At 36.0% G+C, this 23612-nt stretch overlaps 1 protein-coding gene and 1 non-coding gene across 3 annotated transcripts in view; one reads left to right on the top strand and one right to left on the bottom strand.

Annotated features, from left to right (window-relative positions):
- map4k5 (mitogen-activated protein kinase kinase kinase kinase 5) overlaps positions 1-23612 on the top strand; it is a 40598-nt gene that overhangs the window by 9290 nt on the left and 7696 nt on the right. The window contains exons 3-24 of one of the 2 annotated variants that reach the window (XM_007888204.2): positions 6579-6669; positions 11692-11756; positions 12183-12238; positions 12363-12410; positions 12694-12736; positions 13033-13105; positions 13605-13736; positions 13995-14057; positions 14355-14436; positions 14784-14900; positions 15210-15288; positions 15483-15541; positions 16165-16223; positions 17127-17165; positions 18847-18888; positions 19769-19811; positions 20847-21057; positions 21545-21642; positions 21922-21963; positions 22768-22852; positions 22963-23042; positions 23359-23419. In XM_007888204.2, coding sequence (XP_007886395.1) covers positions 6579-6669; positions 11692-11756; positions 12183-12238; positions 12363-12410; positions 12694-12736; positions 13033-13105; positions 13605-13736; positions 13995-14057; positions 14355-14436; positions 14784-14900; positions 15210-15288; positions 15483-15541; positions 16165-16223; positions 17127-17165; positions 18847-18888; positions 19769-19811; positions 20847-21057; positions 21545-21642; positions 21922-21963; positions 22768-22852; positions 22963-23042; positions 23359-23419 — 1668 coding nt within the window. The remainder of the gene's footprint in view (positions 1-6578; positions 6670-11691; positions 11757-12182; positions 12239-12362; positions 12411-12693; positions 12737-13032; positions 13106-13604; positions 13737-13994; positions 14058-14354; positions 14437-14783; positions 14901-15209; positions 15289-15482; positions 15542-16164; positions 16224-17126; positions 17166-18846; positions 18889-19768; positions 19812-20846; positions 21058-21544; positions 21643-21921; positions 21964-22767; positions 22853-22962; positions 23043-23358; positions 23420-23612) is intronic. The other variant, XM_007888203.2, reaches the window with a different exon arrangement.
- On the bottom strand, positions 4142-4213 carry trnag-ucc. The gene has a single exon. It is a non-coding gene; the product is annotated as a tRNA-Gly (tRNA).

Genomic DNA, 23612 nt, shown 5'->3' with positions numbered 1-23612 from the left:
AGTACAGTTGGACAACAATTTTAATATCCATAATGAGAGCAGTGTGGAATATTACACTTCCTCACAAACTGCATGGATCTAAATTTGATGTTATATAAATTAATATTGTCTTTCTGGCTTCATATAATATTATTTCTGGCTTCATTTAGTTCATAATTCCTTATTTGGAAACATTTAACTTCAGTGAGGATTATGAATGAATGGCTTACCTTATGCTATGTTTATTGGTCTGTTTATGGTCCCAAATGTGCAAGTTAAATTCTAGGGTTGTATTCTGAATGATGCTGGAGCATAGTTGTCCCTGGAGGTGTTTTGGGCAAAACATCAATTAACTGCAGTACAAATAAAGTTGTATAACCAATTCAGGCTCTGTGCTAAAATGATTCCTTAAAAGATCTCGGCAACTTTTTTTTACTTCTGTGATGAATTATGTTTATTAAGGAGTGTATTCCGCTCTTTCAGTAACTACATAAACAAAACTGCCAACATTGAAATATTGTGCATGCCCAACTAAGTCTCTGATCTGGCCAATGGGAATGAAAAATATAAATCTGACATTATCTTCTACAATACTGCTGGAAGCAATATTGCTCTGTTTCCAATAGTACAAACCTGGAAAAATCAGTTTGTTGTGTTCATAATGATAGAGGTTCTGTAATAAAAGTGAGAGAATGCACTCTTTTGACATAACATATTACCATCATTTTACTACAACAGGGCAAAATTCTTGTTAGTCAGTAAAATCAACTCTAGATTTTGGAGAATAAAAACTTTCTACAGTGCTTGCAATGCATCCTGCTATTGGATATGTGCTTTGATCTGTAGTTAAAATACCTTTACTGGATTTCTAAAATACGGTAGACTGCCTAAATGCCACTTTTGCGCATTTCCTTTTTGTGGCTTCGATATTATATTTACACTACGGAGGTAGTCAGTCTCAGCATAAATTAAATCATTTTTGGTTACAATTATTTTGTTTTTGCTGCAGCATGCATCAAATTCATTTTAATGAGAGTCCAATGTAGAGTATTAAGAATAAGTAGGAAGTAGCCAGAAGTGAGGCAGAGGAGTTGGAGGGAACCGCTCTGTTAATGCCCATTCAGGGACTAGGATAAATGTAATGCTGCTCAGGACATGTTTGCAGTGTTCATGGAAGTCCTCATTATCGTTCCTGTTCTGAAAAGTAGAAGTTCTATTTAATTCTGGAGTGAGAGGTCTTGTTACCTAAACAAAGAATAAGCACCAGAAAATCTCTTAATTCCTGGTATTGTGTGGAAATGAAATTTTGGGTGAACTGGCCAACAGATAACTCATGATTTACTAAATTGTGTACTGCGTTTCTAGTCGCTAGCTCTTTTCACTTCACTCAATTTAACATGTTAAAATAATGGTAACATGTTAAGTTGTTTAAACAGAGGGCAAAATTCTTGTAAATGTTCAATAAAATCAACTTTATAGCTTTAGTATGCCTCAAGATTTTGGAGAATGAGAATTTTCTATATTGCCTGCAAATCAACCTGCTCGTGGGTATGTGCTTCGGTCTGTAGTTAAAATAATTTTACAGGACTTTTAAAATACACTAATTGTGGTGGACTGCCTTCAGCCACTACTCCACATTTCCTCTTTGTGGTTTCTCTTACATTTACACTATTTCTCCATTATGTTTACACTCAGCGTAAATGAAACCATTTGGGTTAGTTATTTAGTTTAATCATATTGCTGAGTAATTATAACTATGCTGTGTTGAAGTACATTGAGAATGCAATGACCAGGAGTAATTGTCACATTTGGACCACCATTTTGAGAATGCATCTGTAGCTTGGCAGATGTTTTGATCTTTGCTTTGGACCCGCTGGCATTCTAATGGATAATACAGTCATTCTCTGTTATAATATGCTTCGGTATAGCTCTGGTATGCCAGAAATGCAATACACTTCCAGTATTTGGCTCAGAAGGCCTCCTGGTGTCTGTCTAGTAGGGCCTCAGCAACTGTTGGTAATGTTTGCAGCATTCTTTGTAACCCTGATTGGTGCTTGCATATGCAGAGTGCAGAAAGCGATATCAGTAGCAAACTGACAACCCAGAAGCACAGAGCAGAGGCCATTGTACGTAAAGGGGCACTATTATAACATGCGGTCTGATTTTTAAGGACCCAAACCATTGCATTATAACAGTATCAGACTGTATAAATATTTCCAAACTGGCCTTTAAAAGGAAAGTTATTGATTTTGAAATAAACGTATTGGGTATGGTTTGTTATTCATTTAGTTAAAAAAACAGAATACTGAATGTAGTGATGATGATCTGATTGCATTTAGATAAGTTGATTTATGGTATTTTTTGCACTGTGTTGGTAATTCAAATTGCACTTTTTATTTTTCGGGGCAGATGAAGCAGAAGTGCATTGCGAATCCCTTCCCTTTATGGGTTCAAATGAGAGATTGTTATTGAGAAGTTGGTTTATGCTAGACTGTATTCCCATGGGTATGTCAGTATGTACCTGCCACGGAGGAAACACTGCTCAACCCTGAATTCTTCAGTAAGGAAATGGGCTTTGCTATGAAACCAGACATGACCACATCTGTGTGGTTTTCTGTTTGCAGAAATTTGACCTTTACAGTCATGGCCTAGAATTAGCAACATGATTTTAAGCATTTTACATTTCTGCTACTTTTTAACTCTATATACTACAATACTCTTCTTTACTCAGTGTTACTTTGTTTACTAGCCCACATTGAAATTGTACACAGTAATTGCATTGATAATGCATTTGGGGACTGTAGTTTTCACGATCCAGTTTTCTGTCTATTTAGAATTTTAGTACACTACTGATATTTTTCATGGAGCTCTTCCCTTAAGAGCAAAGATTATATTGCATGTTTGCTTTTGTGGTGCAACCTTGTTGAGATGGAGGCACAGAAACCTATCTGCTCAAAAATATTCAGATCAGAGCTACTTTTTCATTTCTGTTATGTGCAGTGGATCTAATTTACTGAAGGTCTGCAAATTTTTTTTTGTTTTGCTGTATAGATATTGATAGCATCAAATGACTTTAGTTTTGGTTGCTTTCACATTTTTCAGGCCTATCTTTTACCAACTAATCTTAAAATCTAGAAATGGGAAATTTGTTCCAAGTGTTTTACTAAATACATTTATAAATTGGATATCATTTTTAAAAAGGTTGAGAAATCAATAATAAAACTAATCATTCCTCTATAACAATGAATGGAATACAGAATGCCTTCTGGTAAAAGTTTTGTTTTGTCATGCGAGCCATATATAGAAATATGACACTTCAGTTTTGTATATTTTTGTACTAAGCAACTACAGTAGTCGGTGTATTATGATCAGTTCTAGTACAGTAGAGTCCTTTTACAGTGAAGTCATGTTTTGGTACTATATACTGGAATTACACGTCAAGAGTTTATTGCATCAGAAAGTAATGGTAATTCACCATTACTGACTGATTGAAAGCCAAGAGAAAGAGCGAGATCGAATTTAGTTCCAGCAATATTGCTCAGAAAATGATTTGAACAAAATCATTAAAAAGACGTAGCTTTCCATTTCAGTCTGTGAACCTTGCCAGGAACTAGTTGGTTATTTCTAAAACACGCTCCTCGCAGCAATAACTATTTTTAAAAAGTGGAATCGCAAGGTAAATTGGTGTGTAGACAGTAATTTAAATGCTCCATATAATGTGTAAAAACACTGAAATGATCCAGTTGCACAGCAGGGGAGTTCACAAACATATGGTCTCTTTAAAGAATTGTGTTAGCCTGGCAGGTATATTCTTTCATCCTTGTTTCTACCTTATAAAATGTTATAGCTCAGGGAGTTATTTCCACGTGAGTTGTTTCCACGTGACTGACGTTAGTGCCACATAGTTGCTCTTGGGGGAGGGGCCTGCATATAATAATAATAATCCTTTCATTTGATATAGTACTTTTCACATCTTCTAGACGTCTCAAAGCGCTTCACAGAATATACTATAAAGTGAATTGACTGTATATTTGTGGGCAAAATGTGGCAGCCACTTACGCACAGCAATATCCCACAAACAGTCGTGGATTGAAATGACCAATTTATTATTTTTTGAGGGATTATTATCAGGTGTGTGGAGTAAGGAAACTTGCCTAAGGAGTAACCCTGCCGGAAATCGAACCCAGGTCTCTCACTTGGAAAGCGAGTGCTCTGACCACTGAGCTACAGGACTCCATATCACAGTGCAGGGTTAATATAATTGCACACTTTTAATGTTCAAGTTTAATATTCAGTGCTCATATTTATGACCTATAAAAAGGATCAGCTTTTTGAGGTAGTGATTACATTCCTGTTTCTATAGCTATCTGTTGAGGCATTTTTGTTTAAAAAGGTATGTCTTTGTTTCTAAATTAAAAAGGTAGTAAAGCTTGTCTGTACCCCAACAGTCTTGTATTTATTTACAAGCAGGTTAAACACTGATCAAGCTTGAAGATTCTCTGTCTGAACAAAGTTAAATCATTAACTGCTCTTTTTGAAGTTCTTGGGAGTTCATGTTTTTGCCAAATTTTTATACACCCTTTCTCACCCCTGTCTAGCTTTAACAACTCAGCTGCTGTTGGGACATCTCTCAATCAGTTGGACCAGAATCTATGTTTATATGCCACATTACTTGAACATACTTGCTATGTTACTGGCCTGGAACAATCTTCATTAGTTCTTGGCTAGGTGTTTCTTATGAAGAGAAAATGGGTGAATAATTGACTTGTCGTGCTGCAAAGCAAGCTTCATATTGGTGAATATGAAAGGAGAATATGATTAATGTTTGCCTCAGTCAGTCCTGTTTTTGCAGTAATATGAAGCAATGTGGTAACATTACATGTGGAATTTATATATTAAAAAAAATCTTAACTCGGCTCCAGAAGGAATACATCCCTAATGTTAGTGAGATCAGTTATGGGGAACAACTTGATAAGCTGGAGCTGTTCAGGTTCAAAAATAAATATTTAACTACTTTAGTAGTTTAACAATACTTTAACAGACCGTAAATCTGGAACACTGCTTGTGGGCAAAATTGTTTTAGGAAACCGTAATACAGTACATTAGAGAAGATTTGAACGTTTGAGGGTGGGGTATTGGTCTTTTATTACTAAGGAAACTAAAACAATGAAAATGAAGTTGAATATCAATGGCCTTATAGCAGAACAAATCCTGCAGTTTCATTTAGCAATATTTTACCCCCAAAGTATTCTGCAAGCTGTTTCCTTAATTGTAAGGTACGGTGCTAACTTTTGGGATACTTCCTCAACAAGTACATGATTCAAAACCGTTGAGAAAATAGTTTAGAAGTATGCCGTGCATACATTTCCTTTTTTGGGGGAGGAGGAGGCGAAAGAAAATAATTCCTTACATGGAAACTTGAGTGGTCTTTTAACTCTTCTTTGTTTTTGAATAAATTTGCCAATTTTCTGTAAAAGCTCGGTCAAATCTGATTCTTCAACAAGATGAAATTATAAACAGAATAAGAGAACAGATATTCGTTAGCAAATAATTGCAGTAACACCACAAGATTTGCTGGAGTGCAGCCCAATTCTCCCTGTTTATGCTTCCACAGCTGCATGTCGACATTCTGTTTGGTTCAATGGTGAAGCCTTGCACACCATTTCTTGCTGCTGGAATGCTCGCTCCCTCGGACTGTCATTACACAGAGGACCTATAAAACCAGAATTAATCTTCACTTGCTGAATATGGGTTGCTGGAACACGTACAAAGCCATGGGAATCTGTGAATTTCCCATTGTTGCTCCCGTGCAATTGCTTTTTTCTTCTCGGCAGTCATAACGCAAAATTTTGTTAGGTCTCTGTTTTCATTACAGTGATATAATTGCACATGTTGTATAAATGAATGGAAGTAACAATCTTACTTGTGTTGTCCATTGCCAAAAACTATGATTTCTGTATGTCCAGCAGAAACCTATTTGCATCTAGGCCTACATATTTTTGACATAATTCTCTAGAACGCTCCATATTATGCAGTGCTTGGTTCAGTAACCTTTATCTAAACAGTCCTGCTGTGTTTTTATTTTCCACTTCCGTAGAAGCGATTTGAAACCATTCAGATAGACGCAGTGAACTATTGTGGAAACGGTAGATTGTTTGTCATTGGATGCTAAGTTCTATAATACTATTAGGATTATTTTGGTCTGCCCCTCCAGAACAGGGGAAAATATCAATTTGTATATACAATGCAACAAAATGTGCTGAGAACATAAGGATAAACTGAGACTGAAAACCAGAGAATAGGAGGAAGTGAATGTAAATACAAAACAATGGGGGCAGGGAAGGGACAGAAGAAAGCCAGTCAAGCAACTGAACATAAAATGGGGGTTGAATTTAAGATAGACATTTACTTTCAGTATTTCTCTTTGACTCTTTTTCTGAAAGTAACAATTCACTTTGAAACAATCACAGATTAGTTGGTAGCAGTAAGCATTTCTGTTAATTTATAAATGAAAAGTACAGTTTTAAATTTATAATATAATGTATGCGATTGTGTATTATACAGGATATTAACAAATCTTGAATTCCCACTTTTTTCAGGTGATGATTTTTCTGTTATACAGCAAGAAATCTTTATGGTTAAAGAATGTACACATTCCAACATTGTGGCCTACTTTGGAAGCTATCTAAGGTAAACTCAGTTTGATTTCTGAGAAAAGGGATTATTTTCACAGACAGTGTCTTCATAAATGTTGGCTGCCATAACCACAGGTTTCTAAGTTCCAGATCTGCTTGATTCTCAAATCTACTGTAGTTAAGTTCAGGCTACAGTGTTGCAACGATGACCATTTTTCATCTGCCTAATTGTAATCCTGCCTCATGTCAATTAGCTGTTTTCTTCATAGATGTGTAAAATACTAAACGAGGCAAGAAAGTACAGATAGATATAGGAATGAGTTCCAGTTTTTGATTAACAAACTTATTCAAATGGTTATTGATATATTTGGAGAGAAACTCTGTAACTTGTCACTTAATTCCTCCTTACTGCCATTTTCTAATGTACTGTATATTCTTTGTATATACAGTACTCAAATAAGCGATGTATCAAATGCAAAGTTTATCTTGCTAGTTGACTTTAAAAATGTGTAATTCTATAGCCTTTTGTGAATGTTTTTTTCATAATGTCGTTGAGAGATGCAAATGACACTAAGTTTAGAAAGAACAAAACAGAAGAGATGTGAAGAGGAAATGGATTTGTGAACCCAAAGAAAGGAAAATGCATAAGATGAAAGACAATTCAATATATCATTAGTTCAAAATATTCAATGTATTCATGCAAATATACCAAGAAATGTACAGAGACTGTTTTATTTTTTCTGTACTTCCTGTGGTGTTCACATTTGTGTGGGTTCATGAGAAAAGTCCAATCATTGTACAACTGCAGGAATGGGAACGATGTCTTGCTTGTAGCTAAATATAATTAGTTTTAATGATAAACCATGAGTGTTGTCAAACCATGTGAATATAATAAAGTTACAGGCACTTCTTTGGGATCCATTTTGACAAAAATCAATTAATATTTCAACACCATTAGCAGACACTGCAAGTATCTTTTGGCCTGCATTTAATTTCAATTGTTTTATTCTCCCTCTAATATTTAGATTACTACACACCATCAATCTTTTAATACATAATCCCGTACGCAATCTAGGCGTCAGGTTCGACCCCCATTTATCCTTCCTCCCCCACATCCGGTCCCTCACCAGCACTGCTTTCTTCTACCTCCGACACATCACCCGTCTCAGCCAATACCTCCCCACAAAAGCCGCTGGAACCCTGGTCCATGCCTTTGTCACCTCTTGGCTGGATTACTCTTAACACCCTCCTCGCGGTCTCCCATCCACAAAATCCAGATCATTCAAAACTCTGCCGCCCGCATTCTCACCCGCACTGTAAAGCACTCTGAGATGCCGTCCGGCGTGGAGGTCGCTATATAAATCCAAGTTGTTGTTGTTAATACATCCCCACCCCCCCCACCCCACACTGTCCTCCTTCCCAATGGAAAACCCTGGATGAGAGCTAACTTTCTTCAGTTGAATGTCAACAAGACCGAGGCTCTCCTGATTGGTTCCTGTCAGCGCCTCCACACCTCAGGCGCTGACAGTATCACCATCCATGGTTGCACACTCAACCTTGCTAAGCCAGTCCGTAACCTTGGGGTCTTGTTCAACCCTTAACTATTCGTTCTACCCCACATTTGCGCCATGACCCGCTCTGCCTTCCCCCACCTCTGCAGCGTCGCCCGGTTCCGACACTATCTCACACCACAGGCCGCTAAAACCCTCATACACGCTTTCATTACATCGAGGCTTGACTATGCAAACTCGCTGCTTGTCGGCCTTCCGAACACCTCCTCCACAGGCTGCAGATTATCCAGAATTATGCAGCCTGGGTGCTCTCCCGCACTAGGCTCCATGACCCTATCACCTCCATCCTTGCTCAAATCCACTGGCTTCCCATCACACAAGATCCTGGTCCTCACCTTCAAAGCCCTCCATGGTCTTGCTCTCCACTATCACTCCGACCTCCTAACCCCCTACCATTGCTCCCTCCGCTCAGCGGGCTCTGGCCTGCTTCATGTCCCCTGCTTTGCTTGCCCCACTATCGGCGGTCGGGCCTTCTGCCACTCTCCACCCACCCTCTGGAACTCCATCCCGCACTCCCTCCATCTCGCCCCCTCCCAAGACCCTCCTCTTTGACCGTGCTTTTGATCTCCCTGCTTCCTTCCCCCACCCCGACCCTCAGCTCAGATCCGAAACTTTGTCCCATGCCTTGGGGCGTCCTCCCGACGTGAAAGGCACTATATAAATGTAATTTTATTGTTGATACACCAGCATGTTACTATTTTGTTAAAGAATACACTTTAGAGACGAGTGGCGCACAGAAAATAATTGTGTTGCAGTTGCTTAACTTGTAACTGTTGCAGATTTTTTCTTTACCATCAATTAATTGTATTTGTGTATAAGGTGCTTTTTAAAAACAAATGTCATTTTCATGTCAACATTCACACAGAGATAGATCTGTAGAAGAAAGTGGGATGACTTGTGAAATGGTTAAAAAAAATTGTTCAGCTGTATGTCGACACTTTATTAATAGAATATTAAAATAATAAGGCAACTTTTATTCCATTACTTCTGTATTTCTACTGATGGAAAATTATACAAAGTAAGGAAAAAGATTTCCCTATCTGGATCACATTGCTGTTTTAATGTGAGAGTTGGAAGTAAGACTAGGTCTTTGGTTAACAGTACAAATTATCCCTTAAGTTCTTGGTATTATCCTTCATGTTTGCTTACTCGTGGCCAGGAAGTGGCCAGTGTTGAGGAACTGCATGAACCAATTTGATTTCAAATTCTGTCAGGTGAGTGGTGTGACAGCGAAGTTGGATCTCTAAATTGAATGAAAGCTGCAACCTTCAGAGGTGAAGTTTAAATTTATTAACAAAGCACTATTTTTTATAAAGGATACTTGCAGTAGTTGTGCACTTCAGAGGTATAACTGCAAAGCTCAACCCTTAGTTCTAGTTAACCCCTTGTTCAGAGCATTTAATAGATTAATCATTGCATTTTAAATTGTCTGAAATATCACTAATACATTTTCCTAAATGTTGCTGTATTATCAGCAATAAACTGTTAAATTTGGGAAATCCATTGCCTTTGAGTGCACTGTATGGTAATACCTTTACGTAATCTAAAGTGAGATTATCATCGATGGGGTCAAAATATAATCTCAGAAGCAAGTGCACCTTCACAATTTATCTATATGTACCTTTATTTTAGATGGTAGAGGACAAGCTATAATACAATTGATTTCAGCAGTTAAAGGTTGGGGCCATGATATTAAACTGTTAACCTACCTGAGGTATACAAGGGTACAGATTCTAATTTTCAGCAACAGTAGGAACAATATACAAGTATGTTAGGTGGGGAGGGACAAGTCAGCCAAGGTATCTTCCACATTTTTTTCTCTCCTGTAATTTCTTTGGGAATTGCCTATGTGGAAATTGGGTGTGAACAATATCAACAACAACAACAAGATTCCATTTATAGAGCGCCTTTCACGTCGGGAGGACGTGTTTCTATGGTAATATGCGTATGTCCTTTCTCTTTTCACCAGCCCTCCTGACGTGAAAGGCACTATACAAATGTAATTTGTTGTTGTTGCTGGTGCTTCAGTCTTATGAATGGTTATCAGACGGTAGCAGATGGCAAGGGATACAATCTCCACATGAATTGGTGGCTTCAGTACAGGGATTCAAATTGGAGGAAGAGTTTTTTTAAAAAAGAAAAAGCCTTGTGTAATTGTCTAAACAATTGAATTGCGAATAAGGTTATCATTTCTGTACTTGAGTGACAAATTTTACATGATCATCTTCCCACAAAACTGTTAAATTGGATTTTGTTTATTTTGTGCTGCTTCTGGTTATCTTAAAAAAATTCTGGTTGCATAGAACTCTCAGATTAAGTGCTTAGATAAGAAAACCGACTGAGGAGTAAGTGTTGCTGAAGCCAAGTTTTCTCTTAACCAGCTCCTATGTAAGACTTGCACACTAAAGTTAAGCTTTATTTTATTGCTTGGCAATGACGGATCTGATCAATTAGCCCAAATATCGAATGTGATTTTCTTTCATAAAAGTAATATTGAGGGACCCCTAAGGTTCTTTATCCTAGTCTCCTTAATGAACACCATCTGCTCTAAATAATGTCCTCTGAACTGTGAAAGAATTTTAAAAATAAATTAATCTGAGGTAAGAGTGGGGGGAAAACAAACCTAGGTCTTTTTCATTAATCCCCGAGAGGTCAAACCTCACTATCCAAGCCTTCTGGCAATAGGGGAATTAGCAAAATGGTGTCTATAAAATATTTAAAATATTTTGTCGCATTTCAAATATCTTGGTTTCTTGGAGGCTTCCCTGAAGCGCAGTGAGTTTGCTTGTTTATTAATTGGATAGCTGAACCCAACAGGCGAGACAGTTCCCAGTGTGTGCTAAATTAGCCACTCTCAGCTGGGGAGCAGCAGGAATGTGACAATTGGCCTGCAGACTTTGGTTCAGCAAAATCCACCAGGGCCCCTTTTTTTGATTGCCAGTCTCTCTTGCTGGAACTTGAAGAGCTTTGCATTTTGCCTTCAGTCCAAAATAAATATTTGTTCCATTAAATGCTAGGTGTTAATGAGCCTGACTAATAGCTTAGTCTACTATAAATGTGAAAAACTTGATCAACAGCTGTTTTTCAGTAACCTTTATTGCAGAGAAAAAAATCCGAGAATTGTGCGATTTAGAGATTTTGCCTTACTGAAAAGCTACAGATTTGGATAACATTTCTTATTCAGTATAATTTCTCTATAAAAACATTACTAGCAACTGCCATGTTTATAGAGGAGATTTAATGAGCAAAAGTTGAACATTTAAGCTAATGTCCACACATTTTTTGCAATTTAATTTTAGGTTACAACAGAGCAAGTATTTTCAGTTTGTGGCTTTAAGAAATGCAGTGTTGCTTTTCATGCTGCATGTCGATGATAGAAATGCATTTGTAGACATTGCTTTTTGTGTACAGTTGCAGTTCAATTGATCTTATAATACTAATATTCCATTTTGTTCAACAATTCTAGATTTTCAAAACGTTCTAATGGGTTTCCTCTTTTTTTCCAGCCGTGAAAAATTATGGATCTGTATGGAATACTGTGGTGGTGGATCACTTCAGGATATCTACCATAGTATGTTTTCTTGAATTCTTTTGTAGACCCCCCAGTACTGTTCAGGTTACGCATATATTTTAGTGAATTGAAGTTCTGAATGTATTGTGTTCAAAACTGAGGGAAACTCCTCTCCTGCCCCAATTTTAATTCATGTGCAGACCATTATTTTCTTGTTTGATATTAACTGAAAGTTTTATTTTTACATAATCCCTCTACCTTTATCATTACCAAGATCCTTCTTGCATTAAATTAGACTTATTTCATATTGTTGCTCCTAACTAACTTAATCATCACCTATTCCTCTGATTTTTAAAGAAATTTAGAATATCTATTATTCTAAATAGTGAAATATTCAGCACAGAGGCTTTTTCATTATATTGATGTATGAGGTTAATATTTTATGTTGCTGCATATTCAAGATTTTCAATTTTATTTTACACCCAGTAACAGGACCACTTTCAGAAATGCAGATAGCTTATGTTTCTAGAGAAACATTGCAGGTAGGACATATAGTTGTGAATGACTTACAAATTCTCAAAATTGTTATATAATTAAGTGAAAATTGCTGTTTTTTGCAACTCATTCTTATATTTTTAATTTTGTAACTGAAACCTTACTTTATAGGGCCTTGGCTATTTGCATAGTAAGGGAAAAATGCATCGAGATATTAAGGTAAGCTGTGCTACATTTTTATTGAGGACCTCTTGTGTGTACTGATGGAAGGATTACTCCTGTTCCTAAATGTTGTGCCCTTAACTATCAGACTTGACTTTGCTATTAAATGATCTGTTCGATCAACTCATTCCTTGAGTTAATCAAGCAGAGAAGAGGAATGAGGTTGACTTCTAGCACTTTTGGATATGGAGGGGGAAAAAAGTAAGGCCAAGAAATGATTAAAGATGCTGAACATGAATCATTTACCAACATTTAGTGTGAATTTACTTTTGTTTTTAAGGGAGCAAACATCTTACTGACAGACCATGGTGATGTAAAGTTAGGTAAGCTTGATAATAGAATTGATGAAGGGTCGTGGACCCGAAACGTTGACTCGCTTTCCTTTCTCTATAGATGCTGCCTGACCTCCTGAGTGTTCCCAGCGACTTCTGTTTTTGTAATACGTTTGTGTACTTTCACGTGAACATGTATTAGATTTTTTAAATGTTCTCTTGTATGTAATGATGGAAAGATTGTTCATATTCACCTTTAACTATCTAAAACTGACTGTTATTAAATGATCTGTTTGATCAAACTATTCCATTCAACCATTGAATCCTATTTTGTGCTTGTGTTTCAGCTGACTTTGGTGTTGCAGCAAAAATAACAGCTACCATGGCCAAGAGAAAGTCCTTCATTGGAACTCCATACTGGTAACTAATATGTCTGTTTCTAGTGTATGTTGCAATTAAGAAAATAATGTAAAGCTTAAATGTTGCCACTTGTTCCTAAGGAAACCCAGATGGTAATCAATGTTGCAAGAATGTACAGTAACTTCAGACCTCAGCCATGTCTGTCTTTCAGTGTGATCTAAATTGCAGAAATTAATGTAACTAAAGTTGTATGACTCCTGGTCTTTCTTCAGTTAACCTCAGCCTGAAATCAAAAACTTGGTTTTGAACTATCCTCTGACTGTCTCTATTAGCTTACACACTTTTAAATAAGTTTTATTTGCAATTTTGAGTCCCTTTACAGTATTTATTGAAAGTTGATAACAGGACCCAGCTTTTCATTTATTACTGAAAGTGTGTGTTTGTATTAAGACCCAATAAAGTATCAACAATCCTTAATCTGATTTCTAGCTGAAATTATTTTGTTTTTTCAAAACTGTTTACTCTGCTTGAGCGTTAATATTTGCTTTCTGTTTGATAGGATGGCTCCAGAAGTTGCTGCAGTCGAGAAGAATGGTGGCTACAACCAGTTGTGTGACATCTGGGCAGTAGGAATCACAGCAATCGAACTGGCAGAACTGCAGCCTCCCATGTTTGATTTGCACCCTATGAGGTAGGTTAACCAACCCTCTGATTACAAGCGGATGCAGGGAAATTCTATTTGCTCCATTTAAAAAAAAGTTTAATGCATTACGATGCTGAAATTAAATTTTAGTAGTAAAGCTATTTGAAAGTAAGGATTAATACTGATTATTAAATCTTTTTTGTGCTTATGGTGAGTTCAGTAAGATTTCAGCAACTTTGCATGGTTAGTAGGAGAAATAAATTTCAAGGTGGTGATCCTGTTTTGCTTTCACTTATTTTTTGTTAGGGCACTCTTCCTGATGTCTAAAAGTAGTTTTCAGCCTCCCAAGTTGAAAGATAAAATTAAATGGTGAGTACATTTGTATTTCATAAATTTGTTGTAATATGAGATTTTTAAAAAAAATCTTTAAAAGAGCAAGGAGTTTGAAGCCTTAAAATTTAAGCCAAAACCTCAAATTGTAAAGACATGAGGGAAGACATGACATAGTCCCTTTTGCCTTTGTTTTGGTTATATTTTGTTAACTGTTAGTGTATTGATTCAAAGCCTGCAACTGTGAATTTTGTATTTTTTTACATGAATTAACTGGATATTTTTCTACTTAGCATCATAGTGCCTCAACCCACTGATCTGTTTTTGTTTTAAAAGGAGCACCATATTCCATAGTTTTGTCAAAGTAGCATTGACAAAAAGTCCAAAGAAGAGACCGACAGCTGACAAGCTATTAACTGTAAGTAAATCTGTAGCTTTATTAAAGTATAACATTAGTTAGGTCTTTGACTCTTTGGAATTTTTAAAATATATACCAAGGTATGTAGCTTCATAAGGGTTAGTGGCAGTTACCGTGATATATGGCATGTTTATCTGCAAATAGTCACTGCATTTTACATTAAATCCTATGAAGCCCTTTGACATGTTTTTATGATGTGATAAAATGCTATATCAAATGTAAGGGCTATATTTTGTGTCATGTATATTGTATCAATAATTGAAAAATGCTATTCAAACATATTAATGCAACTTTTACTTTTCCACCGGTGTTAGTTTCTGAGTTTCCACATTTTATTTTTTTGTTAGCATCAATTTGTGACACAACCATCTTTATTGAGAGCATTGGCAGTAGAACTGTTGGACAAAGTCAATAATCCAGAAAATCATCACCATTTCGGCGAGGCAGATGACGATGACCTTGAGGTATGAAATTCAATAGCATTGGAGTTTTTAACCTCTGTTATCTCCACATATAACAAGTTTTAGGCTTAAAGCTAGCTGAAACAGAAATAATGGACCTTAGAATGACTTAAATTGGCAAATACCTGTTACACGGGTTATTTTATGTTGTTCCCTAAAGTTTGTGATCTGTTTGCTATAACTTTACAATACAGTTTTCTATTATATAATAGGAGCCAATTGCTTACTATTTTTAGTGATCAGTGTTTCATGATCTCTTCAGGAACTTGTGTGTACCACAGTGTTTCTTTATTTCCTTCTCTTATTTTGCAGGCACTTTCAGCTGTTCCACACACCATTCGTTCCACTCATAAGAACACAAGAGCAGAAAGAACACGATCAGAGATAAATTGTAAGCATTTCATCTGCCCTTGTTCCTGAACTTGTACAATTTCTGTATAATTTCACTGTAGAAATAGTTTAGATTGGTTGAAGTAATGCTTTAGGAGATAATTTGCTCTGTTGGGAGATGGTTGCCAGTGGAATCTGGCAGGAATGGGGTTTGTAATTCTTTGCTAACTGAAAAAAAATCTAATTACTTTACAGTTGACCAGGTGCAGTTTGAACCTCCTTTAAGAAAAGAAACTGAAGCTCATTGTGAAATGGTAGGTTAGCGCTTCTTGCTATTTTGTAAATCATTTGTTGAATAACACGGGTTTGCTTTGCAAACAATTTGACTTCTACACCATAGTCCAGAAATACAAGAGATTTGCCATTTAAGTTGGAATAGGGAAAAGGAATTTTAAAGGTGAGTGGAATTCTTGGATTATCCCCTACCTTATTCCAAAAACTTGAACACAGTTCTGTTGAAATATATGTATAAGCTATTGAAGTACCTGGAGCGGTTAAAGCTGCTTTTTCTTTAGTAAGGTAACTTTATAATGAAGGAAAACATGTCTTATAAATAATTTGCATCTAGTTCTGCACAGCAGTATTAGACCTATTCATACATCATGAACATTGACTGATTGGGAGTAATTTTGACAATGTATAGTATTTGTAAGAAATCAATTAATATTTATGGAGTTTATCAAAGGGATACTATAAAATTGCATTGTTGAATTGGGAAATCCAGCCTGGGGCCAATTAAATTAGGAGGGTTGGGAAAGCAAACAATGGGATCTCTACGTTTTGATGGAGTAGTAGAGTAAAAAGAATAGTGAAAACTTCAAAAGCAGATACAAATGGTCCCTTCTAGTTTCTTTTTACAATGCATTTTGTCATGTAGGACCAAGATGCTGAGTTTGGTTCATCATGGAGCCCATTTGCAGATGGAGTTGGTAACAAGTAAGTAATAGTTATTAATATAGGTGTTTGGGTGAAAATTATTCCCATTATTCTGGAGGAGGTATAATAGGAAGAAATTGGATTTCATTGAGGAGACACAAATTATGGCACAGAATGTTAGAATGCAACTTTTTTCATACTATTCTACACATTGAGTTCCGTACTTAAATTGTGTGTATGGCTAGGCACTTGATCTGGATAATGTTGTATAATTTGTGTGTTATTGTCTTCCTAAAGCCCATGGAGAAGCAAATTCAGTTTTTATTTATTACTTCAAGAGAAATTTTCTTCAGAAAATTCAGGAAAGTGAAAGGGTAGATTCTGAAGACCTGCATGACTTGTTGAATGGATTTTTCTCATTTCTTCATGTAAAATTGGTGAATTCATTTACTGTTGTTTTGGATATGTACTGTTTATTATGCAACATCTTGTCCCTAGTATAAGTGCAGAAGGCTGATGATAGGTAGACTCTTTACTGTCATGAACATAGAAAGATTGGTTTAGAGAAATGGTGAGAGGGAGATGATCGGAAAGAACACAGTTCCCTATAATTATTATCTAAAGTTTAAAATCAATAGTTCAATAGATTATACCAAAATATGAGAACTTGGAGGTTGAGTGCAGTTACTTTTGGAAGTTCATTCAGAATATGAAAACATTCTTTTAATAAAACAGTTTTAAAATTTAGACCTGCAAGATGTTAAATAAGAAAAACATAACTTGAATCAAAAATGTTTTGTTTGTTGGTGTCTCTTACTGTTGGTTTGATGTATGTAGTTATCAGTTGGCTGCAGTACACAGTTTAATTTCAAGTATAGTTTCTTTCTATCATCTCAAGCTTAATGCACATCTTGTGCATCTTACTACAAACTTCTCTCCCTCTTCTCTGTTCTGATTCTGAAGGAGTCTTCTTAAATGTGTTGAGGAGGAATTACAACAACGGTAACTCAATAGCTTGTCCAATGGCTACCATGTCTCCATCCACTGTAACGCTTGTGTTTTGTGGTAGATGCTGTGGCGGTTCTAGAGGTGGGTTAGGTGGACATTTTCTATCCTAAAGGTTTTTTCCCTGCTGGTCACAATGTGACTTTGATTATTACCCCTTCTCCCCATCCCCCATTCCAAGTGTCACCTACCCAATTTATATATCTAGAACCGTCTGTTACCCATCCCCCTCCCCTCCAATAGATGTAATTCATGTGTAATATTGTGCAGAAAATGTGATTTTCTTTTTGTTACATTCTAGTGAGTAGAATAAACAAATATTTCTAAATAACGGAGTTTCTAAAATATTTGTATATGTAATCACAAGATCCCCAAATTGCACATTGGAAGTGAAATATTCTGTAGCTAAAATTTCATGATACTAAACATTTTCTCCTCTTGTCCATGAACTCTCCAGCTCTGAAGACATTGATTGATATTCTATCATTTTCAAATAATAATGTGATTTCAAAAAGCATTGTTTAGCTACAGAATGGTTCAACTATTATTTACAGGCTATATTACAAATGTACAGTATTTAATTGAAATCAGTTGTGCTTTATTAGAATCATCAAACTACCCTTAATATCTTTTTGTTCCGTTTTGGTTTTTTTGCATCATTTAATCTGGCTGGAGTGATGAGCGTTGAGCAATGAAACGTAATCAATTTTTGAAAAAGTGATTTGCTTACTTCAGCTCCATTTAATGCAGAGAAGCCTCACTAAATTGAAGTGTTGTTTTACTGTGTATAATTAGAGTACAACGAAATTCACGAAAGATTAACCAGTTAAATGATAATTGTATTGATTAAGATATCATTATACTGCTGTGCGCAATTGGCTGTCACATTTCGCCCACAAAATATACAGACTTCACTTTACAGACGTGATAAGGTGCTAAATCAAATGCAAGGATTATTATTTTAATATATTCACTACAAATTAAATTTGTTTAGAAACAATTAAAGGAACATTGTATTTGTCCCATTTTGCAACAATTTAAAAGGTCTAATAACTTGTTATACGATGACTTGAGACAAGGTTCTTGTTGTATTGTCATATCCAAACTTTGCTCCAGTCCCTTCTCCCCTTAAATTTAGTAAGCAAAGTAGTGTCTCTACAAGTACCAGGGAAAGAAGGGAATGGCCAAACTGTCCCAAAAAATAGTGGGATTCAAAAGTTTGTCATGCAATGAATTCTTGATCTTTGCTGGGTGATATGGCAAAACATAGAGAGTTTCCATGTTAGCAGAAACGGTTCAAGGAATTGTGGAATATAGTTGCTTTGTGGCACAGATTTACCTACTACTTAAAAAAACTACATGAGGTCTCCAAACTTAGCAATTTTAGTCTTGGGGCCGGGGGGTGGGGAGGAGATGGTAAAGGTATTACCTTCATGTAATTTCTCCCCCCTCTCCCCCCAAATACTGAATATTGATCTAAAGTCACAATTGTATAACAGGTCTTATGTTCCATTAAATACTGTAATGTCAAATTTTAATTGTAATATTGAAGTTTCTTCTGTGCATGTGAACTATTTTAGTAGTATGCATGTTTTAGTAATTTCAAAACATCTGCTTTCACTTCATGTAGCTCCTTTAGATATGTTGTATTTTACATTTGTCTTTTTTACTTTTAAAGGGGGCACATAGCACACCTGGAAGAGGACTTTGATGATGAACTGTAAGTTAATTTCTTATAGTTAACTTAAATTTTATTTTGTAATAAACAAGTGTATCGAGTGCAGCTAGGTTTTTTTTAATGCCATAGCAAAAATATTTTCTTGTGGAAACTTGTCGTCAGTTCACTAAATACAATCTGGTTATTGTAAACTCATAGGGACTAACAAATTATTTGTGTAGACCTCATGCTCTCAAAGTTTATGCACCTATTTTGACTTCAGCCACATCAGAGACAGATGTTGCTTTTTATATAAAAGCTTCTTAATAACATTAGTGCATGGATTTCAGTATCTTGCTGTGCCACAGTGCAGAGTTTCTCCTGCGATTCTTTTTCCTCTTTCTAGGCTCAGTTAGACCATTGTGGTGGTGACAGTAATACAAGAGAACTCTGTTATAGCGTCCTTCAATATAGGGCTGGCTTGCCTACTATGGACCCATGTTAACTAGAAGCAACAACTTGCATTTATATAATGCCCCTCATGCAGGGTAGCGTCCTAGAGAAGCATAGGTACTAACAGATAATTAGCGTTCAGGTTGCTTCAAACCTGGAAGTTGGCCAAATCAGCTTGATATGAGGATGAGATGTTGAAATAAATATTCCAACCAATTGAATTATAATGATTTTTCAGTACTAAACATTTTTTGGGGGGAATGAAAGGATACTCCAAGGGGTAGCCAAACTGGACCACTTTCTCTGTTTCTACCAACTGATTGACTACTGATTCTGATGACCAGAAGGAGAAATGCTGTTTTTTTAATAAAAAAAGACAAATTTGTGATTTATTTTTGACACTGGCTTCTAATATTTTAATCTTTAAATAACTTGCTGTAAATGTATTGACTATTTAGTTAGTAAAATTGCTGTTTGCTTGTTTCATAAGCTCAACACTTAAACGAGGAGCTCCACCTCCACTGCCACCAAAGGTGAGGCTTTTCCTAAAATAAATTATGTTTTGTCTTACTTGCACACTTCTTATCGGCTGGTTGCCTGTTGACACTGAAATTAAATACAAAAATAATGTTGTAACACTATAATTTCATATTCTTTTAAAAAAAGTATTATTGAAGGAGATAGTATTTCTATAGGTGAGAGTCATCAATGATATCCTGCACAGTTTCTCCATATTAGAAGGGGTTACATTTGTGTGTTAAAATTTGTCTACTGGGCTTTTGAGCAGAGCTCTGGAAGGCTTCAGCCCATCATTTCTGTTGGGTATTCTGTTGTGATGCCATGGAGTAGGGCTGGAGAGTTGGAATATCCTTCAACTTGTCTATTTCACAGAATTGTCAACTTTTTGTGTTTATAATTAGCTACTTTTTTAAAAAATTAGCTATTTAAAAAATGGTAACCACAGGAAATTTCTACAGGGATTGCTGTTTCCAAGACTTAGAAAGAGAATTTTTTTTTATTTAAAAGGGGAGTGAGTTGAAGCTAATTTCAGCATGTCTGTTCCATACAGAGATTGTCAGGATTTAATATACTGGATAATACAATAGTTTTCTAAGTTGTACCAAGCAACAGCAGCCATTACTTCCAGCAGCACAACACAAGTCAGATGTAACAACTCTCAATGTTGTTTTCCAACAATTTGGCTGATTCCCCTGTATAGTCTCATATATATTATATAAGTTGTTATACATGTCAACAGGAGCTGTCTGGATTTTACTTGGATTTTCATTCTGTATAGGCTACATTCAAATCTGGATTTGAGAATTGGAGGATGTTCATGTATTTTCAATCTTGTCGTTTTAGGATGCTATGAACTGAAAAATCCAGAATCCTAAGTTCATGTTGCTTTTCATGAGTGTGACATTGTTATGTAGTACCATTTGAGTTTTATTTACTTTTCCCTTTACAATAATTTTTAATGTCACTATTCAAAACTGTTTTTGGATACAGGGATGTAACTATAAAACCCTTTGTTTTACTCCATAATAATACTGATTTGTATGTTTCAGCCAAGGGGGCACAGTGTCTCAGATGATGGTGTTTTAGGTGAAGAGAGGTCACGGACAGTCAAGCGGCAGCCTCATATGGAAAATGGCCCATCATCTGCACCTAGAAGACAGAGTACTCCCACAACGTTATATCGATCAGAAATTCTTGAAACGTCCCTTTCCAACAGTGTCAGTAGCCCAGGATTGCTTGATACAAGAGCCAATGACAGAGGTAATGAACATAAATGTGGAATGGTAGTTGACTGCACTTAAGACCATGTATTAGCAATTCTCACTGGACGTGTATTAATTTTTGAGTACTTCATTCATTGAAATCTTATCAGGAATAAACATTGCTCCACTTTGGAAGCTTGGATAAGTTTCAATTTACATTGAAATTATCAATTTCCGCAGGCCCTTGTGTAGGCTCCCGCTAGACTCCTAGCACATCTATCAATGCCGTGTTCAGCAGCCCATGTGGTGCCCACAGCTTAACACCTCGCTCGTGAGGCAGCATTTAATAAATGCACAAGGTGTCTAGTGGGTGTCTACGTGCGTGCCTGTGGAAATTTTAGATGTTGGGCCCGACCAACAAACCCCTACTCAGGGGCCACCCTAACAAAAAGACTACTTTGGTCTCGTCTCTGAGTAGTTGCTGAAAACAGATTTGACTGTATTTTGTCTGATTTGAGCAGTAAAATCTGTTTGTATTTGTTCAGGTATCGCAGAACAAATTTCACGTTTAAATGGTGAAAATCCCGAAGTAGGTGAACAGCCACCAGCAGTACCTCGGAGAAAAGAAAAAAGAGATTTTCTTGTATGTTTTCTTTGATTTAATGTATTGAATGAATGGAAAATCTTTCTCTAATTGTCATATTTTATGTAGATATAATCAATCCTGTGGGTTTCATTTAAAATTGAATTCTCTTGTACTCAAATTCTAATATTCAATGTGCAATAGTTCTGCTGTTGTTCCTGTTTCACGAGATGCCCCTTTAATACTTATAACATATTTTAGTATATTCTATATAATAGAGACAAAACTAACTCTCTACGTTTGATTTTTTTTTTTTTTTTTCTCTCTCCTCTCCCACAGAGGTCAGCAATTAATGGTCTTCCCCCAACTCCAAAAGTGCATGTAAGTAATACATTTAAATGCTGTACACGAAAGGTCATTTGTTTTTCTCTTTTCTCCACTCTCCAAAGGTGTAGGGCAGGGTCGTGTTCAATGGGTACCGGGAGTCTTGCTGTATTTTGCTCGAATAGCTATTTATTATTTGTACACCTAAACAATGAATGTCATTTGACCATTAGGAGTATTGTATCCTCTGAACTTGTCCTTGCCTCAGGTCCACACTTGACCCTTTCCCAGTAAAGGTCGCTGGATAGCAATCAGTGGAAACCATGGCTTTTCTTAGGGTAGTAATGTAAATTGTAGCACCCCAATACCCCCATAGCTAAATCAGATCGCAAGATTGGTTTGGCTGAAGAAGGCCCTTTGGCCCAATTGATCTCATCCTTCAAAAATCGCAATCTACCAACTTCCCATCTCAGCATCAAATTGTATTTAAATCAATCCAGTGTTCTCAATCACGCTTCCTTGCAATCTGTTGCAGTTGTTTGTTAACCATCTTGGTGCATCCTTAAGTATTATTCTGGGATACTTTGTCATCTGTTAGAATGAGGGATCCAAGTTATTATTAATAACATTATTAATAATATCAATTCTGTATTAATATTAAGGTTAAATCAGGAATTGAATAAATGTATTTATTCTTAAGTTAAATGTTTAGCAAACCATTTGAAAATTGGCATTTGTTTGACGAAGTCTTTAAGTGTTCTTTACAACAACATTCTTTAGTTGTTGTTCTTCAGAATTATTTTGAATAATTGAACAATTAATAATTGAATGTTTTTGAATGATTACGTTCTTCCAATTTAGATGGGGGCATGCTTTACAAAGGTATTTGATGGATGTCCTTTGAAGATTAGTTGTGCCACATCTTGGATACACCCTGAAACAAAAGGTAATCTAGTGAAATGAGGAAACAGATGATGAGAATGTTACAAAAATTGTCATACACTATTTGCTCTTTCATATTCCAATTGTGAAAATATAAACTTTTTTTAAAATTAGATCAGTACTTAATCTTTGGAACAGAAGAAGGTATATATACTTTAAATCTGAATGAACTACATGAAGCTTCAATGGAACAGGTAAGCCTACAATGCTTAATGATATAATTTTTCTCGAATACAAGAATAACCCAGTGTCCTGGTCTCAACCCACACTTCCATATTGATTCCTTATAAATTGGCACAATACATAATTCCTAAAATATGGAACAATTTTAATCCCTGACTGTCCAGCGCCTTGGTGTGTCCTCCTGACGCAAAAGGCACTATACAAATGTAGGTTGTTGTTGTAGTAATTTGGATGAAGAAAATAATGACCCTCAATTCACTCAACTGAATTAATCAGCAATAGTGATTGACTTACTCTTATTTTGTTTTTCTTTCTAATTTTTCTTAGCTGTTCCCAAGGAGATGTACATGGCTGTATGTTATCAATAATATTTTAATGTCTTTATCAGGTATGTACGCCTTGTTAAATCTGAGAATAATAACGCTGTATATATTTGGATTGTGAAACTATAATGTTACATTTGTCTTTAGAAATCAGTGGTTAATAAAGCAAAACATATTGAATGGGAAGACCTCATCTAGGGAATATGCAATTTCTATCCTGGTTTAGTACTATTTTACAGTTATTCCTACAATGGGTGT

The sequence above is a fragment of the Callorhinchus milii genome, unplaced genomic scaffold, assembly GCF_018977255.1.
Source record: "Callorhinchus milii isolate IMCB2004 unplaced genomic scaffold, IMCB_Cmil_1.0 Scaffold9, whole genome shotgun sequence".
Taxonomy (NCBI): domain Eukaryota; kingdom Metazoa; phylum Chordata; class Chondrichthyes; order Chimaeriformes; family Callorhinchidae; genus Callorhinchus; species Callorhinchus milii.
The sequence above is the reverse complement of the archived record's forward strand: the minus strand, read 5'-3'. Positions and strand labels throughout refer to the sequence as shown.